The following is a 20842-nucleotide window of genomic DNA, read 5'->3' as shown; positions in this document are numbered from 1 at the left end:
CTATGTTATACATGGAAAGTCTTTAGTACCTCTGCTCAGTGTGTACATTTTTACAAACTGGAATTCCCATAAGTTTTTTGATATTTGAGATAATTATCTTTATCATAGAATTTCCAGCATGTGGGTTGATAATCCAGATTGTCTTTTCAACAATGTTTTGTAAACGTTATATGTTTTATGTTTTCTAGTATAAAGGTGTCTTATTTAGAAAGTCTGTCATTGATACAGATTTCAATTAATAAATTATTTGAATCAAACTGCTTGGTTTATGGTGGTTTTCTTCTCTTTGATTGTGCAGTTTCATTATCTCAATTTAATTTATGCTAACCAGTAAAAAAAAAAAACCACCCAGGTGAGTCCATGGATTCTTTACCTCTCTACAAACGGTGTTCCATATTTCCTTTTTCTTTACATCAGCAATGGCATAAGTGTGCGGCGTTCATTTCAACTTGAAAAAAAATGTTGAATTACTCTGCAATAGGTTGGCAAAAAACATGTTCAATTGACCAATGCTTGAAAGTGCATACAATGTAAAATAACAAAACATCTGTGTTTTTTTTGTTTTGCACTACTGTGAATGCAAAATATGTTTCTGGTTTAGTGGCTTTTTAAGTGCTGAGTGATATCAAATAGTTATTTTTGGCAACTAAGGATATAAATAAATTTGCAATCTTCTCAAAGCAGAGATTGTTGTAATGTGTGCTCCAGGAGTGTGAATATACTGTAGCGGGATGTCACTTCGCTCTGGATGGACTTTGCACACTGTGTGGCTCTGTTTTGCTCAGCATTATGCTAAGCCTATCCTTGTTTTTATCATCCAGATCTTGTCCTTATCTATGGATCTGCTGTAGGCACTTTTGCTGCACAAGCTGCTCCTGACATTTCACTGTGGAGTCTCCTAGCTTCTGGCCTAGAGACCATCTGCTCCTTTTGCAGTGATACCAGAATGATTGACCTATGTTTTGCTTTGGAAAAAAAAAAAAACTTTTTGGGCTGATGCTTCACAAAGTAGATTTACCTTCAATCACCATTTATTAAATCTCCATCCATTAAAAACCATAGCTTGCTCGAGCTGCGTGCATTAAGCCTGATTATAGAGGCTGTAGCAAGGGGGGTTGGGATGCAGCAGTCTGTACCCATGTGTTGCTCAGTTTGTTCCCTCTCCATGATAGCTTATTCCCTGCCAGCTATGCCTCTTAGACTCTGGGATTTCTCATTAGAAATATCATGTCTTTAAAGACTTTGGCATGTTTTCTACCACGCTCCTAAGCTGCAGCTCCTTGGAACTGTAGCTTAGGCTACATGAATGACTATACAATTCTCCTTAATGGCCTAGTGCTGCTAGATTATCCATGGAGGGGAAAGGGCAAGGGGGCAAAAGACCTGTTGGATCTAGAGGAGGAAAGTTCTCAGGTTCTTTACGAAGGATGAGCGGATCCTTCAAACGCACATCACTAAAGGGCTCATCTTCTGGATCTCAAAAGGTATGTCTTTATGTTGTACAGTTCAAATTAAATGCCTGTAAGTCACCATATGTATGAGTTTTGATGCTAGTTTTCACAATGTGCTTTAGAAAAAATAAACCACTGTCTATTTTCCATTAAATACATTTATTTTTATGAAACTTTTTTAGCTATTGATGTATGTATTTCATATTTCAAATTTGCTTTTGGTACCATTTTAATATCTGCTGATCTATTAGACTTGTAAAAATTCAAAGGAAACATTTACTATTGCCCGCAATAAGAATTCTTGTTTAACTGTTTCCATAAACCTTAATTAGTTACTACTTTCAACAACTCTGCTTTGGTTCTCCATTTCTATGAATGAGACTCAGACAGCAGTTCAGTATGTAAATGTGATTTATTTATTATTATGTATTATTATGTATATCTTCAACAAAGTCATTTTGGCTATAAATTATTTGTTACAGCCAGTTTAATTTTTTTCATGTATGGGATATCATAAAATATCTCTCTAAGCCCTTGTACACACGGTCGGACATTCCGACAACAAAATCTTGTGTTGCATACACACGGTCGGACAAAGTTGTCGTAAAATCCGATTGTTCAGAATGTGATGACGTTATTTTGGTACGACGGGACTACGTTCAGGCTAGTAGCCAATAGCTTTGGTCTAGGAATTTGATCTGAGCATGCGTGGCACTTTGTCCCATCAGAATTCTCTACAAACGATAGGACGAAGTCCCATCGGACCATGTTGTCGGAAAATTTTATAGCCCAGCTCTAAAAATTTGTTGGTCGGATATTCCGACGGAAACAGTCCGATGGAGCCCACACATGGTCGTATTATCCGACAACACAGTCCGATCGGATATTTTCCGTCGGAATGTCCGACCGTGTGTACCAGGGCTAACAGGAAAACTATTGTTCTACCAGGCTTGTAAAATTATTATTATTATACACAATTTATATAGCGTCAACAGTTTGCTCAGCACTTTATATTATAAAGGGAGATACCACAGTTAAATATAATTCAACGCAAGAGGGTAGGAGGGCCCTATTTCCGAGAGCTTATAATCTAATATTGAATTGGTTAAATGTTTTACTATATTATGGCATTATATTTTCTATTTGCTAAGGTAGATGTGTTACACTAAGCACCAGGTTATATATCTCCAATTCCAAAAAAAGTTGGGATGATGTGTAAAATCTACATAAAAACAGAATGCTAACCTCCTAAACTCATATTTTATTCACAATAGAAAATAGAAAAAATATTGAATGTTTAAACTGAGAATATGTACCATTTATTTTTTTAAAAAAGGCTATTTTGCAGCAACACATCTCAAAAAAGTTGGGACAGGGCCATGCTTACCGCTGTAGCATCCCCTCTTCCTTTAACAACACTGTAAATGTTTGGGAACTAAGGAGACCAGTTGCTGGAGTTTTGAGAGAGGTATGTTGTCCCATTTTGCCTGATACAGGATTCTAACTGTTCAATAATCCTGGGTCCTTTGTCATATTCTTTGTTTTAAGATGCACCAAATATTTTTAAAAAGTGAAAGATCTGGACTGCAGGTAGGCCAGTTAAATCACCCAGACTCTTCTACTACAAAGCCATGCTGTTATCATAGATGCAGTATGCAGTTTAGCATTGTCATTCTGAAAAATGCAAGGGTTTCCCTGAAAAAGGAGTTGTTTGGATGAAAGCATATGCTCCTCTAAAACTGGGTTATATAGTATTCAGCATTGATGGTGTCTTCCCAGATGTGCAGGCTGCCCATTCAATATGCACTAATGCTCCGCCATACCATCAGAGATGCAGGCTTTTGAACTGAGCACTGATAAAAAGATTAATCTCCTCTTAAGTCCAGAGGACCCATGGTTGCCAAAAAGAATGTCAAATTTCGATTTGTCTGACCACATAACAGTTTTCCACTTTGCAACAGGCCATTTTTAGCAAGCGTTGGTCCAGAGAAGATGGCAGCATTTCTGGATCATGTTCAGATATGACTTCTTCTTTGCATGATAGAGCATTACCTTGAATTTTTGGATGGCATGGCGAACCATTTTCACAGACAGTGATTTTTGGAAGCATTTCTGAGCTCATGCAGTGATATCCACCACAGAATGATGTCTGATTTTAATGCAGTCCTGTCTGATGGCCTGAAGATCACAGGCATCCAATATTGCGCTTCCATCTTGTCCCTTGCACACAGAGATTTTTCCAGATTCTCTGAATCTTTTGGTGATAGTATGTACCGTCGATGATGATATATTAAAGTCTTTGCAATTTTACAATGAGGAACATTGTTCTGAATTGTTCCACAATATTTAGAACCAGCTTTTCAGAGATTTGATAAATCTCTGCCCATCTTTACTTCTGAGACACTATGACTCTCTGAGATGCTTTTTTTTACCCCATCATATTACTGATCTGTTGTCAATTAACCTAATTAGTTGCAAAACGTTCTTTCAGCTTTACATTGTTCATACCACTTACAAAGCAAGCTTTTTGTTTCCCTGTCACAACTATTTTGAGATGTGTTGCTGCCATCAATGACCTTATTTCTTATTTGAAATGGTACACTGATGCCACGTACACATGAGCGGAATGTCCGACAGAAAAAGTCAGATGGGAGCTTTTCATCGTATATTCCGATCGTGTGTATGCCCCATCTGACTTTTTATGTTGAAAATTCTGATGGACCTAGAAATAGAACATGTTCTAAATATTTCCGACGGAACCGATTCCTATTGGGAAAACCGCTCGTCTGTATGCTGTTCCAACGGCTCAAAAACGACGCATGCTCTGAAGCAAGTACGAGACGGAAGCTGTTGGCTACTGGCTATTGAACTTCCTTGTTCTAGTCCAGCCGTACCTGTTGTACATCCCCGTGTTCTTGACGGTCAGACTTTGATGTGATCGAGTGTACACAAGACAGTTTCAGTGGAATTTCATTGGAACTCCGCCGGAAAAACCTTCAGAGTTTATTCTGACAGGAAAACCGGTCGTGTGTACAGGGCATTAGTCTAAGCATTTGACATGTTTTCTATTTTCTATTGTGAATACATTCTATTTTTAGGTAGATTTTACACCACTTCCCAACTTTTTTTAAAACGGCATTGTAGATATGTGAAGGTAAAAAAAAATTAAGTGAAAAACAATAATTGAAGCTTTATGTAACAGCTTTATGTTTTTGTTTGTTTTTTTTTCTTGTAAATACTAGGTACCAGGATGTTCTTGTTGCAGGTTTTATATTTGCAACATCTGTGCAGCATTTCAGCAATATTGTAGGCCTCAGAGCACAACTAGAACAGCATTACATTCACAGAGTATATACAACAAAGCATTAGATTAACAGAGCCCCCAAAAAAACTGCATTGCCCTCACAGAGCAAACATAACACAGAACTACACTCACAGAACACACATAGCACAGCATTGCACCCACAGAACACACATAATGAAGCTCTAAGTTCACAGATCACAGGGAACACAAGTAACACAGCACTATATTTACAGATCATATAACAAAGCATTGCACTCACTGATCAAAACATCACACAGCACTGCACCTACAGATCACACATAACACAGTACTATGCACAGGTGGTCTGGTGTTCTGGTAGTCCCAAGTCTTTGCTTGAAGAAGGAGCCAATCAGCTATTCCAAAGCGCGTCACATGTTGATGACATCACTTCCGATTTGTTGTCCACGCTGGTTGCTGGTCCCTTCCTGCTGATGTCACTTCCTGAATTCAGCTTCCATGCTGTCTCAGACAGCACTATATTTACAGATCATATAACAAAGCATTGCACTCACTGATCAAAACATCACACAGCACTGCACCTACAGATCACACATAACACAGTGCTATGCACAGGTGGTCTGGTGTTCTGGTAGTCCCAAGTCTTTGCTTGAAGAAGGAGCCAATCAGCTATTCTAAAGCGCGTCACATGTTGATGACATCACTTCCGATTTGTTGTCCACGCTGGTTGCTGGTCCCTTCCTGCTGATGTCACTTCCTGAATTCAGCTTCCATGCTGTCTCAGACAGCCTAGCTGTCTTCCCAGGGTCCAGGAGAGTTGTGGCTTCCATCTGTGGGCCACTTCAGAATATGCTGCCATAGAATCACACCTGTGGATATCACTGAGCCTCCTTGGGGCTACTAGAACGCCGGACCACCTGCCATATTACTAATATGATGTGCTTCTACCCATCCACCCATTTTGTAAGTGTTTTTAACCCTTTTGGGAAATATAAAGTTTTACTTCTGCACTTAGAGGCGCCTATTTTTCTTTTCAGATAATTATATAATTGGAGCCACAATTGCTGATTATTCTGCAATATCTCCATAAATTGTAAAAGTTTAAAATTATTTCTCTTATGTTTCAACCTGTTTATTTATGACAAATTTGACATAAAATAAAGCTGTGGGAATATCCAATACTAAAAACAGTCTCCATCTAAAAACTGAAAGCACAAGCACATTGAAGTGCATCTCCAGCACTGTCAGCTGCCCTACCGAAATGGCTATTCAAATAATGATTTCTTCAAAGTTGTTGTTTAGTTATCCTCAACTAGGGATGGACCGAACAACCCTAATTTGGTTTGCACCAGAGCACCTCGAACAGGCAAAAAGTTCTAGCGATCATGCAAACCCTATTAAAGTCTATGGGACACAAACATGAAAACATCCTAATTTTAAAGGCTTATATGCAAGTTATTTAGATAAAAAGTGTATGGGGACCCGGGTACTGCCCTAGGGGACATGTATCATTTTAAAATGATAGTTTTTTCAGGAGCAGTGATTTTAATGATACTTAAAGTGAAACAATAACAATTAAATATTCCTTTAACTATTGTGCCTGGGGGTCCCCTTAGTCTGCCTGTAAAGTGCCACATATGTACAATGTGTAGAACAAGCCGCAGCAATAATTAAATTTCTAAAGGAAAAAATTGAATTTAAACTTGCTCATGGCTCCTAGCAGTATAGATGATAAATCAATTAAAAAACTGTGGGCCCCCCCCCACTCCATACCAGGCCCCCCACTACATACCAGACACTTCGGGTCTGTTATGGGTTTTAAGGGGAACTCCAAGCCAAAATTTAGAAAAATAATTTATTATATATACTATACTGATGACACTATATACTCTCCACTGTATTATATATACTATACGGACTGCACTATAAACTCTGAACTGTATTATATATACTACATTGACTGCACTATATACTCTCCACTGTATTATATATACAACACATATGGCACTATATACTCTGAACTGTATTATATATACTACACGGACTGCACTATATACTCTTCGCTGTATTATATATATTACAGATTGCACCATATGCTCTCCACTGTATTTTCTATTCTTCACGGACTGCAATATGTACTCTAAACTGTATTATATATACTACATGGACTGCACTATATACTCTGAACTGTATTATATATATTACACAGACTGCACTATATACTCTGAACTGTATTATATATACTACACTGACTGCACTATACACTAACTACCTGTTGAATCTCTATTCATTCAATATATGCGGCTGCCATGTAAGCAGCAGCCTTACATAGTGTGGGGCATGGACTTAGCCCTGAGCACTGATTGGCCAAAGGCACCCTGCTCTCACAACACATCACGCTGTGATTGGCAAAAGCATGAAGGGCAGGCGCATGCTCCAGCCAATCAGCAGCAGTCAATGCACTGCGATCACCAGGACAAATAGAGGGGGGTAGTGGAGGCTAGTTTGATGGAAGGGGTTGTAGTGGAGGGCAGTATGATGGGAGGGGTGGTAGTGGAGGGCAGTATAATGGGAGAGGGGGTAGTGGAGGGCAGTATGATGGGAGGGTGGAGTTGAGGGCAGTATAATGCCAGGGGGTAGTGGAGGGCAGTATGATGGGAGGGGTGGGAGTGGAGGGCAGTATGATGGGAGGTGTGGTAGTGAAGGGCAGTTTGATGGGAGGGGGTAGTGGAGGGTAGTATGAAGGGAGGGGGGCAGTATGATGGGAGGGGACAGTGGAGGGCAGTATGATGGGAGGCGGCAGTGGAAGGCAGTATGAGGGGAGGAGGTAGTGGAGGGCAGTATGATGGGAGGGGCAGTAGTGGAGGGCTGTTTGATGGGGGTAGTGGAGGGCAGTATGATGGGAGCGGGGCAGTAGAGGGCAGTATGATGGGAGGGGTGGCAGTGGAGGGCAGTATGATGGGAGGGGGTAGTGGAGAGCAGTATGATGAGAGGGGGTAGTGGAGGGCAGTATGATGGGAGGGATGGTAGTGGAGGGAAGTATAATGGGATAGGGTAGTGGCGAGCAGTATGATGGAAGGGGGTAGTAAAGAGCAGTATGACGGGAGGGGGTAGTCAAGGGCAGTATGATGGGAGGAGTGGTAGTGGAGGGCAGTATGATGGGAGGGGGTAGTGGAGGACAGTATGATGGGAGGGGGCTATAGAGGGCAGTATGGGGGAACAGCATGACTGGAGGGGGGACGTACGGGAGGGTGCAGAGGGACTATGAGTGTCCTCAGGGGAACTGCAGGGAGAATTTCTCCTACCTTATCAGTGGCAGGAACAGCCTTCAGGCGAGACCTGTTGTCAGGGGGCATAGTTGGGGGGTGGAGCTGGCGGTCCTAGGTACAGATGACTGTTTGCCTCTACACTGTATATGCTGATAGCGCCAGGCTGAATAGGAGGGCCAGCGGGGTAAGATATAGGAGAACCGCTCCTTCTCTTGCAGCCGCTAAAAGTCATCCCGTACCTAGGACTGCCAGCTCCGCCTCACGACTCCACCCCTGACTCTGTCCCAGCTCAATAAGTGCACTGCACTGTCAATGCTTGTTTCTCTGCCTCTCTCCTCTTAGTGACATCACTGGTTGCTAGATGCCAGGGAGGCCGCAGCTAGAAACCAGTATGGGCAGTGAGCCAGGGGCTGGAGAATAAAGTAAAAGGGGTCTCCGCAGCCAGGGGCCCACCACAGTGCATGAAAGCAGCTATGCAAGGGCTATTTAAGTGGGCATTAGATCAGCCCAGGGCCAGGAGGCAATTATGGGACCTGGGACAGAGCTGACAATTGCAGGACTGTCCCAGGCAATCCGGGACTGTTAGCCCTTGTACACAAGGTCAGAGATTCTGACGGAATGTGTCCTATCGGGCCATTTTGACGGATATTCCGACTGCGTGTAGTCTGCATCGGACTGTTTCCGTCGGAATATCCAACGGACCAAGTTTTCCAACTTGCCGGTAAAATTTTCAGACAAAATGCTCCTATCGGACATACTCCGATCATGTGTAGCCTACTCCAATGGACAAAGTGCCACGCATGCTCAGATCAAATTCCTAGACCAAAGCTATTGGTTACTAGCCTGAACGTAGTCCCGTCATAACGAAATAACGTCATCACGTTATGTACAATCGGATTTTCTGACAACTTAGTCCGACCGTGTGTATGCAACATCACTTCCGGACCTCTTCCGGAATTAATCCGTCGGAATTACTCCGACGGATTTGATTGTCGGAATCTCCGACCGTGTGTACAAGGGCTAAGGAGGTATGCATACACTTTAATTAGATTGCAATTTGCTTTCCACATACATGCTTTTTCAAAATGTAACTACGACCAGTATTTTCAAACATCATCTACCCTTTTGAAACTTGGTTTTCAATAACTAATCCACGATTTAAAAACGGTAATTGACAACTGTTTATCAACTTGATTTATCTGGCCATTCTTTTTAAAAAGTCACCAATATAAGCAAAAATGGCATGAAATCTATAATTTTAGGATTTGGTGACAACAAATGTGAATGTTGCATAATCATGACATCTTGGTGTGCTTTCCAAAGATTTCATTCCTTGAAAGTGTTGCTGTCCAAAAGTGGACATAGGTGATCATTCCATTGCTTGTTGTGGCCTCTTAGTTCAATCACCTGAAGATGTGAGAAGATTGTATAATAAAAGTGACCACAGCGAGCCATGTTTTGCATTTGAAGAATCGCAAATATCTGTCTAAATTATTGGTTGGCGTAGTTTTTTTCAATGTAAAACTCCCCTGAATCCAGGGAGCAAAGATAGTTACAAATTTGCAGTTGATGCTTAGCCTGGTTTTTGTGAAAAAGCAACTAAGGCCTCTTGCACATGAATGCAAAATACACCACATTTTAAGGTGGTTCTTTATGGATCTGAATGCAGCCCATTGCTTTTATTGATTTTAAATATATGTAAACTAGCACCTCATTTAGATCAGTAAAAAAGAAAATACAAAAATCTACTTTACTGGTCAGTATTTTGTGCAATATGCGCAAATACAAGCAGTTACACATTTAATGCAAACCTCTCCACATGAATAGAAAATGATAAGAATTTTTATGTAAATGCATGCACTATATGGACAATATATATTTTTTATATATTAGTAGCTTGTGCAAAGACCCTAAGGCTTCATGCATGTGGGTGCATTTGCTTGTGCAGCGTAAATACTCTGTGTATTTCTGGTGCCTGGAATACCTTGGAACTGCATACAGTCGTGCATAGATATGAATGGGTAAAGGCAGGTGTATGGAGCTATGTGCTAATATAAGCATAATGTTGCACACATATAAAGATGTAATGTTCCGAATACACATTACCTGCATTTGGGACATTACATCTGTGCACATGCTCTACTCTACACTAATAGGACACCCTTAAGTAGATGCAATGATAATTGACAGACTCCGAGACTTCTATAGGTAGACAGGTAAACAGGGGAAGGCCTCCAGCCAGATACCACTTCTGTATAGGTAGGACCGCTGTCTCCTATGGCAACAAATCTTGTAACAATCACTAACGATAGTTGTACTATTGGCAACACAGCATAGTTCTTCTCTTACACTACGTCTCTCACTGTAGACTTTTACTCACTGAGCTCCCAGTCTCTCACTGTAGACTTTTAGATCCAATAGCCACTGAATCTCCTGAACTCTTCCACTTAAATAACTCTGTATCTTCCTCAAGCGTCACCCCCGCTTCCCTGCTGGGTCCCTGGCTTGGCACTCACTAATGCTCCTCAAGCTTCCCCTCTGCTGTCCCGGTGGGTCCCTGGCTTGGCACTTGCTGAAGTTTTCCTACTTCTTCACCGTCCCGAGCTGGTGAGAAGACTGCTCTGGTAATGGCTCCAGCTTATTCACAGTGGTCTCTGGTAACAAGGTGGATGGTCCCTTAGGGGCGACATTTCCCCTCTACCTCCGACCACAACTGGTTCCCTGTCCGGCCGAACTGTTACTCTCGGTTGGACTCCAATCCTGCAGTCTCAACCCTGTGCTGCTTCTCTTGTTTCTGGATAGGCCCTCAGACAGCCTAGCAGCCAGATGTCCCATGAATAGGAGAATAGGACTCAGGATTCCGGCCTAGCAGCCTGGGGCAGCATAACATACTGTATGTCCACTCAGACAGACATCCAGGTGGCACAGAATCCCGATCACCTGACTCCACCCAATTAAATAGGCTCTACCAGCAGGCCAAGGGGCTAAAGGGGTTGTAAAGGTAAATATTTTTTCACCTTAATGCATTCTATGAATTAAGGTGAAAAAACATCTGACAGTGCCGGCTCCCCCAGCCCCCCCGTTTTACTTACCTGACCCCTCGAAAGTCCTGCACTCGCCTCCAACATCCTCTTCGCCGCCCAGCCTGGCCGCTGATTGGCTAGAGTGGATGAATTGAAAGCAGCGCAGCCATTGGCTTGCGCTGCTGTCAAACACATCCAATGACGCGGCGTGCCAGGGACGGGGCCAAGTGATACAGTGAGCGGCTATAGCCACCGGCTGTATCACGGGAGAGTGCCCGCAAGTGCTTATCACCATGCAAGGGAGCTCGCATGAATGGGAGAAGTACTTTCCGGGGGGGAAGCCGATACAGCGCCGAGGGACCCCAGAAGACCAGGTTCGGGGCCACTCTCTGCAAAATGAGCTGCACAGTGGAGGTAAGTATAACATGTTTGTTATTTAAAAAAAAAAATAATAATTTACTTTACAACCCCTTAAAGAAAACCCCTGCCAATTGGCTGAAACACCTCATCCATTCATAACCTGACTTTGCTAAACCCTTGTCTATCTAATATCACCAGCATAACTCCACCTAGCGACAGGAGAGAGAAGGTGCAGCAAGTCCAGAACTAGAGAGGAATCAGTGAATCTACTAACAATTAACCAGGGCAACTACCACCTGGCAAACTAAATTTACTAGCAACCCTACCTAAACACCAGGGTGCTACATCTGTGTACACTGAATTGGCAAATGCACCCATATGCTTATAGCCATACAGTAGGCATGTGGAATCAGGTACCATCATTTAAAAAAATACTTGTTTGGGACATGCTAGGTTTAGGGTAAAAGGCTACTATCTTAGTCACATTGCTCTTGAAATAGTCCTAGTCACTTGCGGTAGAACGTAGGTTGAGCATGGCAGAGTGTTCAAGTTTACCTATTGCCTCTGCTGCTAAATTGTGTTACACCACTAGATTTACTTAGGTGTATATTTGGGATGCCTGATATACAGTCCTGGATGAGTTAAAATGTATAAAATAACAATAGTTAATTGTGTTGATATGTGCTAGGCTATAGTTATCATGTTGTATAACCTGTTACGAGAGCACAGTGTACAGAAGTAGCTCAAAAAGATTTCAGCTGGATGTTATGCAAAATGTTGATGTATACTTAGAGGCAGCTTGAAAAAGGCAGTCGAGCTGCCCAAAGATTAATCTCTGATAATGGCACAGCAAAAGAGCTAACAGCTGGTGTGGATTAATATAACTTAATATCTGCTTTCATGTGATTAATAGATAGATGGCTAAAACCTTTACCTACAGAAAGCAAGCATTTAGAGTGTTGCCAGTGTGACAACAATTTACGAGTTCTGGATAAGTTCTACCATTATAAAAGCTAATATAGAGTTCTTGCTGCCCGTTTGTGAGAATAACGTTGTTATTTTCATTATACTGAAATCAAATAATGTAATTAATTTAATGTACAAGAAAATAGGCACACTTGGATCTTCACATCTTACCAATGCAAACAGTGGCCACTTGACATTTGCATATATTTTAACTGAAAATGCTATAAATATTTTTCTTATTTATGGTTTTCAATAATTATGTATTTTCCTTTATTTTTCCATGTGTTTGTTTTATAGATTGATTTTCCTCCAATGTTTTTATTTTTTATTACATTTTTGTTCAATATAGTGTTTTCATTCCAATTCTTGTCAATTTTGTTTATTGAATTTCAATAATTAACAACATAGGTGCAATTGATAAGTAACATACAGAGATACAATTGATGGTAGCGGAAGTAAAGAACATATACAAGTATACAGTATCATTCTGAAGTTCCAATATTATTTCAAGATATTGTGACTTAACCTATTTGGGTAAAAATCTAAGATCTCACAAAAATATGTTTTATGTTGAAAATTAAAGGTTAAAGGTTACATATTTATAATATGATCTCAACTGCTGGAGAGGAAAAAGAAAACAAGGTTCTGAACATTAACTCACATAAATCTTTTGAATACAATATAGAAGATATTAAAGATTGGATTTGTGTAGAATCAATAGGTTTGTGTTGTATTATGCAACAATATAACATTTGTTTAATGGTATTTAAGGAAATAAAGAAATAAGAAATCCGCTACCAACTTTGTGTATAAAGAAAATTGAAAAAAGGGAGAAAAGTGTAAAGCCCCATACACACTATCAGTTTTTCTGCTTAGTTTTTCCTTCAGATTTACCAAAACCACATAATATGAGGTCAAACCTTAGGAGTTTCAATTTGTATGCAATCAGGCAGGCCCTTGCACTACATGGTTTTGGTAAACCTGAAGGAAAAACTGATAGTGTGTATGGGGCTTCAGACAGAAAGTTTGAAAAGGGAAAATGAGATCCCTGGGGTATCACATGTTGGTAGTCTTATATTATGAATGTATAAAATAAGTATGAAGTAGAATTACAAAGGACTTAGTAAGGAGGTGTCAAAGTTGGGAAGAAAAAAGTGAGTCACCCAAGGACTCCATATTTTTTCAAAGTTGTATACTCTATCATGGAATATGGCTTGGTTTATTCTATTTTTAGTTTCAGAAATCATTAAGGATGAGGATTTCCAAGCTTTGGCAATTGTTTGTTTCGCGGCTGTGGTTATTTGTAATAGGAGTTTGAATTAGATATAAGAAATGGTGGCTGGTTTTATGTTTAGAAGTGCAATTGTAGGATCGGGTTTGATAGAGATCTCAAATACTGTTGGTGCGAAAGACAAATTATGACACGGGGGGAGGGGAACCTTCTGGTTTGCGAGGTGTTAAAGCTCTGTGGATTCTATCCATTTGTAATCTTTCAATCGTTATTGATGGTGACAATTCTTGAAGAGAGCAGTCATGGTAGATTGAAGGTCAGTAATGGCCTCAGGTATACCACGTCTATGGAGATTTGAGCAACATGCTCTATTTTCAAAATCTTCTAATCGAGTTGGCAGTATAAGATTTTCATCTTTAAGTGCCTCTATTTCGTTATCATGAGACAGTAAATTCGTTTCAATGTCATCCATTTTATTTTCTAAGTCAGCAGTACGCTGACCTAAGTCACAGATTTTTTTAGTGAGGCTTTCAGTAATATGGTCGGAGGTCTGCCTTAAGGCTCTCTGAAGCATTTTTTCTATTTGTCTAATTATATTTGGGTGTAAGGTATCTGCCTGTTTTCCCTTGGAAGTGGCACTGTGTTCACAGTCAGTATCATAATCTTCCTGAGGTAAATGCAGCTGCTTGTAGGGTAATCATTTTATAGTATTTACCCTGCCGTTCAGGTGTAGAGACGCGGAGTCCCGAGAAAAGCAGAGCCTCAGCGCCCCTTTTTATTCTAAATCTTAAAGCGTGCAACGGGTGTTACACTGTCCTCCACTAGGGAAGGACCTTAGCCTCATCCCCCAGGGCGTTAGGCTCCAGACGGGGACTGAGGTACTTCACATGGGACCATCTGGCCGAAACCAGATGGTCCCCCTTTCTCTGGAGGGTCTGCCGAAACAGACCCACCCAAGTACTAGGTGGGGCTCCCCCAAAGGGAGACCCCATGAGAGAGGGCGAACCAAGCCAGAAGGCCTATGTCCCCCCCAAAGACTTTCAGGGTTGGCCCGAGGACCCACACCCTACTCGTCACAATGTGACAAACATGAACACCAAACAAAAAATACATAAAAGTGAAAAGCATATAAATAAAAAGAAAATGGGGAAGAAGTAAGTGGGAGAGTGAAAAGTGACCATTGTGTAATACAATGGCCAGCCTTCCGGCCAGGAATAAAAATTTCCCCTCCTCCTAGCCAAAAGGCTCGGCCCCAGAGGCAGGTGCGAAAAAACGTTTGTTGTGGTGAAGTGACCATGGTGCCATAAATCAAAGTGACTAATCACAGTGAATATACGGCAGTGCAGCCCCCACTCCACACAGAAAGGACTGAAGTTCTGGGAGCTCGGGGAGATCCCTTTACAATCAGGCTCAACCCTCGCCCCCCATCCCTCCCTCCTAATTACACTCAGGAGACACTAACCCCCCCCCCCCCCGAAGGAGGAACCAGCGTCCTCTCCTGAGAAGCTGTTTGGAGCTAGGACTACCCAAATCTAGGCCAGAAGGCCCTTCAGCCAGACCCAGTGGTTCTCCATCCCCATCAGAAGGCTTCCCTTTCAGTTACGAACCGCTCCAGGTTACCTTTACACCAGCAGGTTTTGCATAGCCCCCACCGCCCCTGCTCCACGTCACCGTAGAGCAGGGACGGAAGCAATCGCCCCCTCCTGGTAACTGATAAAAACAGATACTACACTTGATCTTAGCGAAAAGGCAGAGAAGCGATGAACATTTTAAGGTTGTAGAGAAAGCCTGGTTTGCACAGGGGCCAGATCCTATTTGTCCCAGATTTGAACATCCATGAGTCCCTTCATGTTGAGAACATCATAAGCAGTGAACTGCAGACCCATTTTATTATTTGCCCGAATAAAGTATACCAACCAAAAATAGTTATTTGGTAGCTTATCCCTTGTTATCTCTTGCCAGTGTTGTCCTTTTTTGAAGCAAGCTTCTTTTGCTTCTTCTTGGACTTGGTGTTCCTGACATAATATCCTAGTGCAGGGGTGCCCAACCTTTTAATGAGCGAGGTTCTCTTAAGCGACTTGGTAATCGGTTGCGGGCCACAATGAGTGGACTCTGCTTATGCAGAGCGGACAAGGACACAGTCCATGCTACCGGCCCTCTGTTCCAATCTGCTCAGACAGAAGGGGATGGATCCCCTTCTGTTCAGATTGGAGGTAGAAAGTTGTAAACAGATACAGGTCAGTTTTTCATCTGTCACGGAGGTGAATAGAGTGTCCAATTGGGTCAGACCGATTGTGTGAAAAGGGCCTAAGGCTGCTTTTAAGCTGATGCAATGGGGTTTACCGCAATTCAATGCACCTGTGGCTTTCCTGCGGGTTAGCAGCACTTTGCCATAGACTTCTATTATATACAGCAGGTATAGCGCATTTTCTGAAAGCGCACAAAACCCACAGGTAATAGCAGAAATCAACTGCACTGCACGTACGATTCAGTTTGAGAGCAGTAACCACTGCAGAACAGATATGCACAAATATATAATGTATAATATATATAATAATATAATATAAATATATAATATACAATGGTACCATAAGTCACCCATGCAAACAGCATATAGTGGGGAATATAGAAGGGGTATTCATGAGTCTCCAAGGGAAAGGAACACAGCACCTGACTCAAGGGAAGGGCTGTAGCTTGACTCACCAATGTAACAGATCATATTTAACCAGGAGCAGGATATTAGGGACTAGCAGACCCACGTGCACCCTCAGACCCACGGGCACTCGCAGACCCATTTGCACTTGCAGACCCATGTGCACTCACTGCCCACGTGCACTAACACTCAACAGGTACTCACTATACCCAGGTACTCACTATACACAGGTACTCACAATACACAGGTACTCCCAATACCCAGGTATTCACTATACACAGATATTCACTATACAAAGGTACTCACTATACCCAGGTACTCACAGTACACAGGCACTCACTATACAAAGGCACTCACAATACACAGGTACTCACTATACCCAGGTACTCACTGTACACAGGTACCCACAATACCCAGGTACTCACAATACACAGGTACTCACAATACACAGGTACTCACAATAAACAGATACTCACTTTACACACACAATACTCATGTACTCACAATACTCAACAAAAACAGTTACTCTACAATAACCATATTAATTGGTTATGACTGCTCTGTTCAATCCCTTATGCAATCCAAGACTTGCAGGGCTTGACTCCCCTGGTCAGCCTGCCTGTTACTGTTCCCACTGCTCCCCTATCTGCCTGTCACTCTCCCATAAGCAATACATTTAAAGTACATGTCATAAAGCTAGGGTACAGTTGTTACAACAACATTATATGTGGAAGACAGATTGTGTAGAAGGTCCCTAACCATGTTCAACGATAGTCCAACTTGACGTTGGTGGCTTTTTTCACACCTCTTGTAAACCAGTTGTCCTCTGTGTCCAAAATATGTGCCTCACTGTCCTCGTAAGAATGTCCCTTTTCTTTTAGCTCTAGGAGAACTGCTTGACACACTTTTTACCTCACACTGAATGTTTTTTTTTTTTAGATTGTCACTCACTCACTCTTTCGCAGTTTCTAATATTTGGAATTATAGATCCATCCTGTAATGTGGGAAGGCCCAGTTCATGAAGAAAACAAAAGCTAGTTCCATGTTCCTTAAAGTGGTTCTAAAGGCTCAAGGTTTTTAGCTTCATGCATTCTATGCATAAAGGTAAAAAACCTGTGTGCAGCAGCCCCCCCCCCCCCTGAATACTTACCTGAGCCCCATTGCGATGCAGCGCGACTGTCTCGGCTCTCCGGGACTCTCCCTCCACATTGTCTGAGACAGCAGTGGAAGGCATTGGCTCCCGCTGCTTTTAATCACAGCCAGCGAGGCAATATGAAGAGAGAGGGGCGGAATCAAGCTGCGACTCCATGTCTGAATGGATATGCAAAACAATGACGTGGGAGTGAGCCTGCTTGGGTGTCCTCACCTTGCTCTGGGGCTCTCAGCAGGAGGGTGGAGCCAGGAGCATCATAGTGTAAACTGTAATGAACCTTCTGACTCCCGTTAGCACCCCCTTTACCCACCAACCTTTTTTTCTCCTGCTGAACTTCGCCACAAATGTCCAAAAGTAAATGTTGAGGATTGATACTGTTCCTAGGCAAATGTCCACAAGTGCTATGGCATTATACGTATAACAAGGGATTACCAACAGAAAATAACAGTTAGCTATGAGTAAGCGCTAATTTTAGCGTGAAACGCGTCAGTTTCCCTGTTCTACATTCCCTCTGCTGCTGTAATTCGTATGATGTGAAGGTTTTTTTGGTGGAAATAATAAAGGCACAACTTATTTTACCTGATCCGGAGTACTGCTATCCAGAGTTTTTTCGGTTCCTCCACAGAAAATAACAGTGTTGGCTTCAGTGCTTTGTTCTTTGCACTGTTATCAAATATTCCCTTGTTTCATAAAAAAAAGTTATTAAAATTCAAGTTTCCTACAGTAAGCAATTGAATAAAACTGTCCTTTTTTTATAGCCCAGTTGTGGAATTTACTCAGAGAAGCAGAATGATTAGTAATGCCGCGTACACACGATCAAACAAGCGGGTGGAAAAGTCCGGCAAACTCAAGTCCGCCGGACAATCCCCCCTGTGTGTAGCCTCCGGCAAACTTTTTTGACCCGAAAGTACGGTGGACTTAGAAAGTAGTTTTGCACTCCAATCTTCCCGCCGGACTCGCATTTCGGCGGACAATCCGGCCGTGTGTATGGCAGTCCGCTGTACTTTTGAAATGAGTGGACTTTTCCCGCCCGGAGAAAAGCCCGCTCATTTCGAGCGGGTCTCCAGGTAGGCGGGGCCCGCGAAGGAGACGCCGCTGGCCACGCCACCTGGTATGGACTTAAAGGGGAACCCCATACGCCGAAAAAAATCAGCGTGGGGTCCCCCCAAGTCCACAACAGACCCTTGTCCGAGCACGCTACCCGGCCGGCAAGGAAAGGAGGGGCGAGCGAGCGCCCCCCCCCTCCTGAACCATACCAGGCCGCGTGCCCTCAACATGTGGGTGCCTTGGGGAAGGGGGGGCCGCGCGGCCCCCCCACCCCAAAGCACCTTGTCCCCATGTTGATGAGGACAAGGGCCTCTTCCCGAAAACCCTGGCCGTTGGTTGTCGGGGTCTGCGGGCGAGGGGCTTATCGGAATCCGGGAACCCCCTTTAATAAGGGGGCCCCCGGATACCGGCCCCCCACCCTATGTGAATGAGTATGGGGTACAATGTACCCCTACCCATTCACCTGAAAAATAAAGTACAAAAAAACACAACACACAAGATAAAATAGTTTATTGCACAGCTCCGGGGGTCTTCCGTCTTCGGGGGTCTTCTCGCCGGACTCCTCCGCTATCTTCTTGTAGCTCTTTTACTAGCGGAGGAGCCTGGCATTCTTCTTCGTCCGACTTCGGGGGTCTTGTCCCCCTCTTCGGTTCTTCTGCCGGGCCACCGCGCCTTCTTATAGCTCTTTTACAGGCGGTGGCCCGGTCTTCTGTCGTCGCCGCCACCACCTTCTGTTCTTCTTCTTCTTCTTCTTCTCCTTCTTCTCCTGGAGATGTTGACTCGACGCTCTCTGCAGCCGCAATGCCAGGGACGCGCTGCGTGGCGACTTTTATAGGGACAAGGGGCGGGGTCATCGGTTGATGTCACATGGGTTGATGTCACATGGGTTGATGTCACATGGCGACAGTCCCAGCATCCTCCGGGACTGTGACATCGTAAGGGGGTGGGGGGGTCACCATGTGACATCAACCCATGTGACATCAACCGATGACCCCGCCCCTTGTCCCTATAAAAGTCGCCGCGCAGCACTTCCCTGGCATTGCGGCCACAGAGAGTGTCGAGTCAACATCTCCAGGAGAAGAAGGAGAAGAAGAAGAAGAACAGAAGGCGGCGGCGGCGGCGACAGAAGACCGGGCCACCGCCTGTAAAAGAGCTATAAGAAGGCGCGGTGGCCCGGCAGAAGAACCGAAGAGGGGGACAAGACCCCCGAAGTCGGAAGAAGAGGCCGCGGCGACGAAGAAGAATGCCGGGCTCTTCCGCTAGCAAAAGAGCTACAAGAAGATAGCGGAGGAGTCCGGCGAGAAGACCCCCGAAGACGGAAGACCCCCGGAGCTGTGCAATAAACTATTTTATCTTGTGTGTTGTGTTTTTTTTTGTACTTTATTTTTCAGGTGAATGGGTAGGGGTACATTGTACCCCATACTCATTCACATAGGGTGGGGGGCCGGTATCCGGGGGCCCCCTTATTAAAGGGGGCTCCCGGATTCCGATAAGCCCCTCACCCGCAGACCCCGACAACCAACGGCCAGGGTTGTCGGAAAGAGGCCCTTGTCCTCATCAACATGGGGACAAGGTGCTTTGGGGTGTGGGGGGGCGCACGGCCCCCCCTTCCCCAAGGCACCCCCCCATGTTGAGGGCACGCGGTCTGGTACGGCTCAGGAGGGGGGCGCTCGCTCGCCCCTCCTTTCCTGGCCAGCCGGGTAGCGTGCTCGGAAAAGGGTCTGTTGTGGACTTGGGGGGGACCCCCACGCCGATTTTTTTCGGCGTTGGGGTTCCCCTTTAAGTCCATACCAGGTGGCGGGGCCAGCGGCATCTCCTTCGCGGGCCCCGCCTAGCTGGAGACCCGCTCGAAATGAGCGGACTTTCCTCCGCGTGTGTGGGCGAGTCCGTTCATTTTAAAAGTAGGGCGGATGGTACGGCGGACTTAGTCGCCGTATTAGTCCGCTGAAAAAGTGCCGTGTGTGGGCAAGTAGCCCATTCGGAAAGTCCGACGGACAGTCTGGCGGGAAGTCCGCCAGTCTAAGTCCGTTGGATAGTCGGCTACGTGTGTACGCGGCATAAGAATATCAAAAATGTTTACTTTGACCAACTTCATATTGCTGTAGCTCATGTAAAAATAATAGCTTGAATATATTTGGAGGAGAATAATATTTTAGTGCAGGAAGCACTCTTCTTTGACCATGCAGATTGCTTATATACAGTATCTCACAAAAGTGAGTACATCCCTCACATTTTTGTAAATATTTTATTATATCTTTTCATGTGACAACACTGAAGAAATGACATTTTGCTAAAATGTAAAGTAGTGAGTGTAAAGCTTGTGTATCAGTGTACATTTGCTGTCCCCTAAAAATAACTCAGCACACAGCCATTAATGTCTAAACCGCAGGCAACAAAATTGAGTAT

General features: G+C 43.5%; 1 protein-coding gene and 1 pseudogene across 2 annotated transcripts in view; one reads left to right on the top strand and one right to left on the bottom strand.

Annotated features, from left to right (window-relative positions):
* Window positions 1–1183: 1183 nt before the first annotated feature.
* Window positions 1184–20842, top strand: part of TRPM1 (transient receptor potential cation channel subfamily M member 1) — a 269367-nt gene continuing 249708 nt past the window's right edge. The window contains exon 1 of one of the 2 annotated variants that reach the window (XM_077471831.1): window positions 1184–1484. In XM_077471831.1, coding sequence (XP_077327957.1) covers window positions 1353–1484 — 132 coding nt within the window. In that variant the 5' untranslated portion in view covers window positions 1184–1352. The remainder of the gene's footprint in view (window positions 1485–20842) is intronic. The other variant, XR_013270721.1, reaches the window with a different exon arrangement.
* Window positions 15256–15345, bottom strand: LOC143964696 (U2 spliceosomal RNA; annotated as a pseudogene).

Source organism: Lithobates pipiens, unplaced genomic scaffold, assembly GCF_037356315.1.
Source record: "Lithobates pipiens isolate NorthernLeopardFrog02 unplaced genomic scaffold, aLitPip1_a1.2 Scaffold_8, whole genome shotgun sequence".
NCBI lineage: Eukaryota > Metazoa > Chordata > Amphibia > Anura > Ranidae > Lithobates > Lithobates pipiens.
Note: the sequence above shows the minus strand (reverse complement) of the source record. Positions and strands in the feature narration are given on the sequence as shown.